The 12505-nt window shown below is 38.0% G+C and overlaps 1 protein-coding gene across 9 annotated transcripts in view; it reads right to left on the minus strand.

Annotated features, from left to right (window-relative positions):
* The window catches only part of Rdl (Resistant to dieldrin), a 230395-nt gene that overhangs the window by 98490 nt on the left and 119400 nt on the right, over positions 1 to 12505 (minus strand). For 8 of the 9 annotated variants that reach the window (XM_076789516.1, XM_076789515.1, XM_076789513.1 and 5 more), the window contains exon 2: positions 33 to 130. In XM_076789516.1, coding sequence (XP_076645631.1) covers positions 33 to 130 — 98 coding nt within the window. Of the gene's footprint in view, positions 1 to 32; positions 131 to 12505 lie in introns of those variants that run through there. The other variant, XM_076789518.1, reaches the window with a different exon arrangement.

The following is a 12505-nucleotide window of genomic DNA, read 5'->3' on the forward strand; positions in this document are numbered from 1 at the left end:
CGATAGCCAGGAAAAATCGCAACCCTACTCACCTCCGTAGTTCGGCCTTACTCTTTTATCGTAACTGACGGAGAACGAGTCCAATATCGCGGAGATGTTGACGTCACCCAGCATATTGCCTCCGCCGGTTCTGCAATATAAAAGGATAACGATTTCTGTGAAAGTTGCCTGGCAGTAAAAAAGTTTGGGAGGTATGAAACTAAAAGGTACTAGCTACGTACACACAGAGAGTCGTGAACAGCGAAGTTTTCTCGAAAGTAACCGTTTCATCATTCGCCTTGCTCGAGGAAAGATGAATTTTAGATAATGCGGGGTTAAGTAGTGATAAGGAGACACGGGACAGGGTATTTGTGGTCTTCAGCGAACGGCCAATTTCAAAAACTTCCAATGTTTACAGATTGCGGAGGGTTGTAATACGATGGAGCCAAAATCTATTTATTTTTTAATGAATTATTTTTAATGTGTTTCTCTTGAAAATGAAATGCATTTTTTTCGGAGCTGTATTGTCTGAATCAGTGATGAGCAACCCATGGACTGCAGTGGGCCAAAAGTGGAAACCTAACACAGTCTTTACTCAATATATGTCCCAAATCTCTAGCCGATAAAAGTCCCAAAGATATCCCCACTGCCGCGGTCCTTTTCATATATCCGGGTAGACCCGCGTTGTGGACACATATCGACTAAACACTGCACTACGCGCGGGCCGCAACCAACGCAATATTAAATACTGAAACACTAATCAAATAATTTTAATTCGTGGGATGTATTTGTTAATTCTTACATCCATCGATTATTGTTTATTATTGGATAATACATTGTAAAAATATTTCCAACGAAAGTTACTCAGTATTCAGCTGAAAATAATGTTTATGAAGGTTTGCATAAAAGCTTTTATTCAATAAAAAATAAAGGTAACTACAATTTTTGTTATTATACAAATCAATGCATCTTTGAATTCTCTTTAAGAAAGTATTAAGCTACTTATGTTGCAACTGTATTAGTTTAGAAGTTATGATTTTTGTCCCGGCGGGCCGCAAGCAGTATACTACAGCGCCAAGTGCGGCCCGCAGGCCGACGGTTGCTCACTGACCTAAATCGTTATTTGAAAATACTTGTATAGGGACGGTCAGCAAGACTCGTATTCAAACAATGAAAACAGCTCGTAGCCCTCGGACTCCTGCGAGTTCTACACCTATGCCGGAGTAATTTCTGACTCACACACGATATTTCATTCATACAGTTTTATTCCGATATAAGACGATGGCTCGGAACCGCCTTTCATCGTATTACGAATGTAGCGTCAAACTGTAAAATGGTCGGCCGAGCAGCGATAAAATCCTTCAGCGACATCTTTCGTTGGAAAAGGATAGAATATGACGTACCCTCTCGTTGTGGCACCAAGCGGTATCGAGAGAACAACTTCGAAAGAAAAAGAGGGGATAGCAATTTTTTTATTTTGAAAGAAACAGAGTCGTCTTATATCGCAGTAAAACTGTACATATTGACAATCACGCTCGACCTTATTGCGACGGGTCACGAATGACTCCGGCATAGCTTATGGAGGGTTAAAGTTGGGGTTGCCAATTATAACGACTGAGGATTTTGTGCATTTAAGATAAAAACAATACGTGCGATTTAAAACAATGGAATGATTGAAGGAGTCTGAGAATGTGTATTTTTTCCAACTAATCGAAATTAATGAAGGAGGATAAGACTTTATTTTTCTCCTGTTTCTTGCAATCGATGCAAGAAACTTTTATTTTGCGTACAAATCCGCAGTCGTTAGTAAATTCGCAGACATTATTAGTTGCACGTTGTCACAAGGTCTTTTATAAAATTTTTAATCACAATCACTATATCATTAAAATTATGTATCTTCAGTTTTCTTGTTTCCTGAGATTTAATGTTGCATCGACATCTAGGCTGTGAGCAATGTGTTTTGCCTTTTCATGACATCTAGACCAAGTTGTTAATATTTTTGACGCTTCGAAAGACTTCCTTTATTTCAGTGATGAGCACGGTAGGGGTTCGTCAAACGCCTAATTCTCCCACCAACCTCTCTTTCATGCAGCGCGCACCTTTGTCGCGTTCGTTGGTGTCTCGTTGCACCACGATAAGGGCGCTTACTGGAAGGTACGGTCTTGTCTCAATTAAGACAAAAATGCCCATCCCTGCTGTAGACAGTACAGTATTCCTCGATATATGTCCAAAACACGGGTCTAGCCAGGGACATATATCGGTCAGGAGATTTTGATCCATGTCGATCATAGAAAAGGACAGCGAAGCTCTAGAGGCCTCGGTCGCCCAGAAGTGTAAACGTATATGTCCTACACCATGCATGTCCAAATCATGGGTCTGGCAAGGCCAATTATCGTCTAGAATATTGTAGTATTCTACAGGGTGTCTCAGGTTTTAATGTTTAGACTTTGTCAGTATATTCTATGGCACTAAATAAGAAAAAAATGTTATGTAAACATAAGTCACATAGAGCTTTATTAAAAAGTTACAACACAAATACGGACATTACTTGTACTATAATGTATGTACATTATAAATACTATATTACTTGTATTTCGTATTTTTGTTATAACTTTTTAATAAAGCACTATGTGACCTATGTTTACGTAACATTTTTTTCTTATTTAGTGCCATAGAATATATTGACAAAGTTTGAACATTAAAACCTGGCACACCCTGTATTTGTCCAAAATACAGATCTAGCCAGGTCATATATCGGCCAGAAGATACTATTGTTTGATCCACGCCGAACGTAGAAAAGTACAGCGAAGCTCGAGTGGCTTCTAAAATCATATTTTATTAAAAAATATAAAAAAGAACAAAAAGACTAAAGGAGAAAATATACCCGTCGGATATGTGTTAAATAAACTCGTACAGTATAGCATGAAGTGTGCGAACCTTCATTGCGCGACGTTAAAGGAATTCCGAGTTCCTTCCGCAAAGTTTTGATTTTTGATAAGCAAATAAAAACTGTCTGGTCACGGTAGTATACGTTTCAGATATACAGGATTGCGCGTTAGGCAAACGTGCACCTAATTCGCGCAGGTCAACCAGGTTGGCTGGGATAAACAAAAAATATGCTTCTGACGCGGACATGCGGCTAACGCCTTTAAATGATCAATGACATGAAAAGGTTGGAGATAATTTCATTTTCGGGTCGATGTGCAAACAGTTTGTTATTGAAACTTAATTGGAGTTTGTTATCGAAATATAATCCGCGCATACGCTTCATTCGAGGGCAATATTAACGGACCGTTTCAGTTTTGAAAAATCTCGAGGTACAAAAAATTGAATTCCGCTCTCACGTCCACCTTGCTTTCCACGGTGCTTATGGGGAACAGTGGTCCCGGATAAAACGACAAAATGGTGGAACACACTTTAATAAAAGAACCCAGCGTAGTGTTCATCGGTACTGAATCTATGAAACTCGTGTAAACATGATTATTATTGCTTTGTCCTGGCCGCCAAATATTTCCATAAATATTTTTAACACTGTAGCACGGTGAATGAGTTGTCTGCAACGACCGTTAATATAATGGGAAAGAGTTCAGTAGACGGTTCGACCCACATTTTTATGAAGAAAGTTATTCAGTTTGAATAAATTCTATTCGATAAATCCGAATTCGATTTTAACACTGATTTTTACACTTCACTAACAAAGAAAAATTAATGAAATTTTCGTGAGAAATATTTGTAGGATATTATTAAAAGCGGAGATTTCTACTTCATTTAGCGATTTGTGTGAAATAAATGAGATTTGGTTGCATTATATTTTGTATAAATTAAACGTTTCTTCAGTTGGAAAATTACAGATTTTGCGCTCAATTATAAGAAACAGGAACCAAGTAAACATTTGTTTCCTTTTTTTTAATAATTCTAGTAAGTTGATACAGCAAACCACCATATAACGTAATTAAAGAAACTGTTCAGAAAAGCTGTGTATCCTAGTGGATCCAAAAACTATTCGAATATAAAATTTCTGCTTCTCGAGAAATTGACGATATATATGTGTTTATTGTAATTTCGTAAAAAAAAACAATCGTATAGCGATGAACTTGGATTCATTTTAAAGCTTGAAAATGCAACTTTCGCACACCGGTATTCATTATGTTCTCAGATATTTTTCACATGATGTAATGCTATAAATTGATACCTCTGTAAAAACATTCAAACATTTTATTCGCGAATGAATCTTCCATAGATTTGAAGAACGAACCCTACCCTTTACAACGACACTTTCAAAATTGATGTACCATTTTTTGCATTGTTTTATAGAATAAAAGTGAAGACCAGGTTCGGTGGTATAGAACCCTCAGGGTGAACCTTATGTCAATAAAACGACTAAAACAATTGTACAAAAAGTTTTTTATGTGCTGTTGCGAAGGAGAGAATTTAATCTTCATATTCGCGAAAGATTCATTCGCAAAAAAAATTTTTCAGTGTTTTTAGAGATACTTCAATTCGTAGCATTTTCGAGAGAAGACATGTTTTCAGTTTTCCATCCGTTATGTCGTGCAAGATTATGTTAGGCGAAAATGAATGACGGCTAGTAAAAGCAGAAGCTTCAAGCTTTAAAATGAAACTAGCTTTGTTGTTGTATTATTATTTTCAACGAAATTGTCACAGGTTAAGTGTCGACGATTTCTCCAGAAGTCGAAATTTAGTGTTCAAATACTTTCCAGGTCCACTGTACATGCGCATCTCTTGTGACAGTAAATGTATAATACAACTTGTTTTAGTAAATTGATGTTTTTATGTTATCTGAATATTTTTATTATTTTAAAATGTACCCAACCATTTGTTAAATAAATGTATAAAATCCGTAGTCTAGTAATGGGGAACAATCTGTTCGTTGCGGTTTAGATAATTTATCGCCCTTTCTTTGCCGAGGCTGCTACAAAGCAGAGAGGCATTGTAACAGTTTATGTAACGTGCTCGAGCACGAATGCACATGCATGCAAGGTTAGACGCATAAAATGCAGACCGTCTGGGTTTGACTTAACGGGTCAGTAGATATGGTCTTGGCTAGCCAATCAAGCGGTTCCGAATCTATGGACGATACAATTCTCAGCGTCTGCAAAAACGTAGCGCAGGCCGAACCTTAGTTACGTATGATTTCGGTGTGCGACAGCAGATTTTGTAAGATCAACAATTTCTCTCCGGCGAATTGATACAGCCATGCTCTTTGCCAAGGAGAACCTATTTGTACAATATTTATTTAAGATTTTCTGCGAAATAAGAGTACTCACGACTGAACTGTGAATCTTTACGCAGAACCCTTTACTAGTTTTAACCTTTTAACTATCTTAATCTTTCAATTATGAACACTTTTATAAAGACATAATAAAGGACAAGTTGAGCGATTTTAACACGTTACGCGTGGAACTTGTATTTATGGACTTTCAGTTCACGTTGCAAATAAGTGCAAGTTTATGCCTAAACAGAAGCGTTAGTGTTAAGCGTTTTTGATAGGTAGGGACGCTTAACCCAGAACAAAGTGTAATCGCTCAACTTTGCACCAGTGAATTCCTCGTCTTAAAACTTCGATTTTTGGCATTTTCTTGACAAGATATACAGGATTATATAAAAAAAAGTTAAAAATTTCTGGGTTGCCGAGGTGAAGTTAAGCCCTTGTGTCACCACTTTCCCCTTCTACCGAGTTATTTCCCCACGCTTCCGTCATGATCCGGTCACGTGACACGTTCCGTATTTGTTATGCAAGTGTCACAGTGTCACGTGACTAACCCGGTACTTGCAGATAGAGGGTAAGTGTTTCCCCTCAAATCGTGCTACGTCTCCTCATCTGACGACTATGACCATGGCTCAATGAAATGAAAGAGGTGTTCGAATAGTTTTCTTTAAAACTAGATTTGAAAATCTGTCATTCTATGTAAAATTCGCTTACTATTATACTCAAGGTGACAGAGAATACATTTGCGAGGAATGCTAACCACTATAGAATACATACCCTCGCGCGTTTATTTAATTGTATAAGTGTCGAACTGTAAATACATCATATAATACATCTTCAAGGAAATTTTACGAGGAACATGTCTATGTCTAGAGGTAGTTAAAATTTGGTTCTCGAACGAAATAAAGTTTTGCACCTCGTGTCAGATTAATCAAAGATAGCAACACTGAACGTCAGAAACAGAGTAATATGGTACAGATTATCCGAAGATTATAAGATTCTGCTCCTTTCGTTGACACATTATAACATTCTAACGTTCGATCCGGATGACCTTTAAACTATTGATAAGGCAGTAAAGTTCGCGAGCGTAATACAAGACCGAACGTTCTGGAAGGTCACAAGAGGGTATCGTAAGTTCAGGTTGTTCGGAACTCGTCAAACATTTGAAACCGCTGGGACTTCTGGTTCTCTTGGGATGTCTCGGTCCCACGAGGCTGGGCTCGAGTTCTATCTTTCTTAGCTGGTCTGTAACGAGGTCTGGTTTGCTTTTCTTGGTATCGGAAGCCTGGCCAAACCTTTTCAACTCTTTGCGAACGAGGTTTTTCAAAATATTGAAAAAATTTCTCTGGGAGAGAACTGAACAATACATCTAGGCGTGTTGGTCTTTCGTTATGTGCATAATTGAATTACGTTTGCAACTTTGGAGACTGGATACCTGATTCTGATGTCATCAACGTTGTGTATCACGAGTAGACTCCAAATCTTTATGCAAAATATAGATTGCCTGAAATACGTCGTTGCCTTTTACTTTTCTCGTTTTTTAATAATTTTAGTAAATTGAAATGAATAGAATCCGTAGTTTACTCATGATAAAAGAAAATCCATACAATAAAAAAACAAATAATTCCGAACGCAACCTGTCATAAAGTCTGGTTTATAAATATGTTCAAGTTCAAAAATTAAAATTTGTATTGCATTATTTAATAAAATAGTATACTTTTTTAATATTTTGCACGAGTAGATTTCGGATTTAACCGTTCAGGGATGATATGATTCGCATGAATAATATGTAATAATCAAACTGCGGATTTTGTACATTTATGATGCAAGTGAGTAGGTAGATGAAACATGAAGCTGTAGAATGGTGAAATTGATTTAAGAGAATCGATATACATATGTATGCACTACGATCAGCTTATTAAAATTATTCAAGGAAGAAGTACATCTTTATTTGGTTCCCATATGTTGTAATTCATGTAATAAATTTTTATTTTACAGTAAGATCCGCAATGTAGTAATAATATGGAAGAATACACATGAAGTTGTAGAGAATCACTCCTCGCTTGATCAATCAAGAATTTAATTATATGGGAGGGAGGTAGATCTTTTATTGTTCCTTTATAGTGTTCAATACCCACTACACCCTAATCAATTACACAAATTTTACTACATGTATACGAGTGTTGTAAGCGTTTTTCGTCCTACTAGATATTACTAGTAGCAATCGTTACGTGAACCTTCAGAAGGGACGTTCAAGTTACTGGCTAGATTAACGATATACCTTAGAAGGGACAGTCGAGTGCAAAGAGCTAAATATAAATTGTTTCAAGTACCCAGCTGAACATGAAGTATTAACCTTGAACTTAAGGTTTCAATTTATAATAGCCCGACACACGCCGACAAACCTATAAATTGATTATTAAATACTTAAAGACAATGGCTCTTAACCTGGGGTGCGTGCACCCCTTGGGGTGCGAGAGAAGTTTTGATATTTTCGATGAAAAATTTCTTTTTCAATAAATAAATTATCTCGTGACAGATATAAATTTCGAAGTAAAGAGGTAGAAACACATTTGTCAAGGGGAGTGCGAGAACTTATTTTTAGATTCACTGAAAAGATTAAGAACTACTGCTTCAAGGGATTTGCAATCCCTTCTGGCGAATGGGGTCCCAAAACTCGCATAGTTTCTGGGCGATTTGACCGGAAGATCCCGTTAATAATCGAGTCCTTGAGAGGCCGATCTACCTAAAAGCTACTTGTTCATCCGTGCTCGACTAGGTTTAAACGAGATAGCGATCGAACGATCGGAGAGAATGTGTCTTTGACCGTGCGTTATCTGGTGGTGATTTATCGAACAACTCCGAGGAGAACCGGCCGCGAACTGAATCTTGCGCAACGATATCTACGAAGAACTTGCTAGCGGTCCGCGATAATAGGTCAGAGGTTAGGTGTATCGATTAGACGCAGAGATATCCGCTCTTAGAACAAGGGTGCGAATAGCACGGCACAGTAGCAAACCGTTTAGATTTGCCAAGCTCGCCTGGATGCAAGTAAAACGCTGCCTCGTAGCGTCGGCCCGCAATTCGCGCGATATGCGATGGAGTGCCTCGGTCCATTTACGTTAAATTACGGAAGACAGTGCGCAGTCGAGGTAGATCCAAAATTTGTTTCCCCACAAATAAGATTCTTCGAGAAACAAGATGACCTGTTCGGCGAGAATTGAAATGCTGTCTCCCGAACCGATGTAAATTTAACCGTGCACCACTGTAAGTCTGGTGTGTCCGAAAAGTTAGGGGAACGCGAACGCGTCAGCTACCCGTTAAACAAATCTATCGGCCGGTGAATCGAAATTTTGTGACTGCACGGGTGAACAGTCAACTTGAATAAAGCCGATGGTCTACGCCCGGTGAGCGTGCATGCGGACACCTGGTAGAATTCGGAGATTTTGTTCTGCGGGCAACGAAATGATGAAAACTGTCGAGAGACAAGCGAGTATTACGGAGTCGGCGCTAATTCCGCGGAAAATGGGATCGTGAATTTCAAAGTGCCGTAAACTTCGACGCACAATAAATTCCAGCGGATTAAATGCGCTATGGCGTTCAGACGGAGCCATGTGTGATTAATTCGTCTGCCGGCAGAAAGTTTCCCCTTAAACAGTTGTCGTCGTCCCGTTGTCGAGAGTTCTGTCGAAGAAGCACGACTACGGTCCAATCTGAAATATCACCTCCTCATCTGCCAGATCTTTATGCAGACTCGGCCGCGTCTTTGAGGATCTTCGATTCCAATTTTTTTCCCCGCTGGCTGTTCTCGTTCGAGAAACGTCGCCGCCCACAAACTCCTTTAATCAATTTCGAGTCGAGCGATCCGTGATCTGTTGTTGTTAACGGAGAAAGCGAAAAGGGCAGAGCGGCCTCTACGGATGACATTTTCGATAACTTTCGAATATTTTGGGGAGCGTCCTTCAAGATCACCGACACCGCTCACTGGGCCAATGCGACTATTTGTGTACTACCGGTTCAGAAAACTCTCTCCCAAACCGTCCCCCGAAATGTCAGCTTGACGCTTGTACCTCTCGGAAGGTATAGCACTAGTCTTTCAACATGTTCAAACTGTTACACCGCCACGCCGATAAACGTCACACCAAAATCAGAACAATTTATTCAATTCTTGCTGAAGAACAAATGTACAGGGTGTCAAAAAATTATATGTCACGGCCACCATAGCGTGATTCTACACCTACAATTTGGTGGAAATTGACATAAAAAACTCCCCTGAAAATTGACCTTGACCTTGAAAATCAAGGTAAAAAAAAACAACATTTTTTTGTTTAATCGTGTTCTACTGGTCATAAGGATCAACTTTGTGAAAGAAACCATGGGTCGCATCTCAACCGTTCTCTTAAAAAATGATGTTGCATTTCTTATAATTTTTGCAGCTTCTTTATTTGTAAATTTTTTACATCCAGCGTACTTAATAGCGTTTTAAATAGCATACTATCATACAGCGGGTACCATCAGTAAGCTATCTGGTTGGGTATGAAATTATCATAATCATGATACTCCTATTTCCCTAACTGCAGAATGAAAGAAAGAAGCTGCAAAAATTATAAGAAATGCAACATCATTTTTTAAGAGAACATTTCTTTCACAAAGTTGATCCTTATGATCAGTAGAACACGATTAAACAAAAAAAATTTTTGTTTTTTTGACCTTGATTTTCAATAATAATAATAAACAGTGCACTCATAATACGTATGAAGTATCGGAATTATTCGTTGTAACTTTGCCAAGCGTAGGTTTATACAGTGATTTCTCTATATATGTCGCCAAGGCATGGATGATAAACGTCGCGGAATTATCTCCACTACCGCGGGGTATACACCGTGAGAGGCCATGAAGCACGAGAGGCCTTGGACGCCGAGGAGTGTAAACATAACACGGCTCGGGTATGTCTCCTCGACGATACACGACGCTGGCAAGACCCGTGTTGTTGACATACAGGAAGAAGCATAACTGAACCAATAACCACAACTTTTGTGTAAATCCTTATTTATTGCTAGGAATATAGAAGAATAATAAAAAATAAATATTATAATTATTTTTATCATAGAAGAAACTGAAGAAATTTTTTTCAATAACTAATGTCTCCTCGTTTAGCAATAACGAACAAAATAGATTGACTCGGTTTTGCACCGGCCCGTAGAAGAAATGTGTACGTGGAATGTTCTAGTAGTATGTTTACATCTAGCACTTTGGTATGTATGTTTACAAAATATTCTACATCTTAACACTCAGTTCTTCGCAGTCAGTGGAACGGAAAAGCACGCATGTGAAGTAAGAATAAATATGAAATCAATTGCTCCAAATTGTTTAAAAAAAGTAATTTCTCTTTTGCATAACGATTTGTCAACGCGTAAGACGGCGAAAAATTGCAGTGTTAGTCAATCGACAGTGCAGAGAGTAAGAAAAAAATACTGTAAAGCTATATTATTAAATGTTGGAGGAAGACCAAAGAAATTATCACCGCAGGATGAACGAAGGATTATACGGTTTGTCTCTTCTGATGAAGCTTCACGTGCCAATGTGGCTGCAAAATTATTAAAATAAGATGCGAATATACAAATAAGTCAGTGCACAGCACGAAAAACCCTCAAACGAGGTGAGATTAGATGCATTAAGAAAGAAAAGAAGCCAATGTTATCGAAATAAAATATTAAACTTCGTTTGGAATTTGCTGAAAAATATCGAAACTGGACAACTACTGACTGGGAACGGGTTATTTGGTCCGACGAGAGCAAAATTAACAGAATTTGATCAGATGGCATGTCTTGGTGCTGGATTCGTAAAAACAAAAGACTTAAACCACGACATGTGAAACAAACGTTAAAGCATGGAGGCAGATCTCTAATGTTCTGGGGGTGTCTAACAGTATTTGGTGTTGGATCACTGGACCGAATTAATGGCATCATGAATCAATACATGTACAAGGATATTTTACAAGATCATCTTATAGATGCTGTTGAAAATATGCCTTTTGAAGAAAAAAATGTAATTTTCATGCATGACAGAGACCCTAAGCACACTGCTAAAAGTGTCAAAAATTGGCTCAGTACTAATAAATTTTCTGTTCTGGATTGGCCTGCACAGAGCCCCGACCTCAACCCCATAGAGAATCTATGGGGTTTACTAAAAAGACGGCTTCGGGATTCATATGACACCCAACCAACTTCAATCACAGATTTGTATTGTAGAATTCAAATACAGTAGGAACAAATATCTCCGGATTATTGTAAAAAATTAGTAGAAAGTGTACCAAAGCGAATTAGTGCAGTTTTACAAGCAAAAGGGCTGTGGACGAAATATTAAAAATAAATAATATATTAAATAATGCCAAGTATAGAACGTGGTGCAAAACTGAGTCAATCTATTTTTTTTTTGTCATTGTTAAACGAGGAGTTTCTTTTTGTTATTCTTCTATATTCCTAGCAATAAATAATAATTTACACAAAAGTTGTGGTTATTGGTTCAGTTATGCTCATTACTGTATATCGAGAATTCACTGTACTCCTTGTAGACACGATATTCCTTTGGTTGAACCTATGGTAAAAGACTTGTTCATTCAATTTACTTGAGGCTCAAATAGACCCAGGCGCTCGTCGTCGTTAGGTTTAAAAAAGTATTTATAATTCTTTCAAAAATGCGAAAATAAACGTAGCAGAAGTGCCGCCAAATGATATTGGATTTGCAACAGGCCGTTCGATAGCTCATCCAAAGAAAATACTTCGTGCCAATTTTCGATCCTATACGGGGCGTAGTAATGGAATGACAAAGAAAATTAGGTTTTTCCGTCATTTCTCTTATCATCTTTAACTGAAAATTCTGAAAAAAAACTCATAGATGTGCGTTGTAGTAGCTAAACTATATCCGATTTTTTCAGAATTTTCAATTGAAGAGGATAAGAGAAAGAACGGAAAACCCTGCTTTTCTTTGTCACCTCATTATTACACAAAGTGGCAAAAAGTATTTTCCTTGGATAAGCATCGAACGGCCTATTGCAAATTCACTTTTGACCTCCTTATCCGGCTACAGCCTTCTCAAACACATACCGATAAAAATCGTTCTTTCTCCGAGATAAAAAATTAATTTTCAATTCGTTTTGACCGGTATAATCGGTCGGTCACGCTTTGAAACGACTGACTCGAACAATCCTGTCTATTCATGGCGACCGGTTACAGTTCTCATCAACTTTGCTAGTAGGAATAGTTTACGCGGGTCGTGTCTGACAGGGGTTTTTAC

The sequence above is a fragment of the Halictus rubicundus genome, chromosome 6, assembly GCF_050948215.1.
Source record: "Halictus rubicundus isolate RS-2024b chromosome 6, iyHalRubi1_principal, whole genome shotgun sequence".
Lineage (NCBI taxonomy): Eukaryota > Metazoa > Arthropoda > Insecta > Hymenoptera > Halictidae > Halictus > Halictus rubicundus.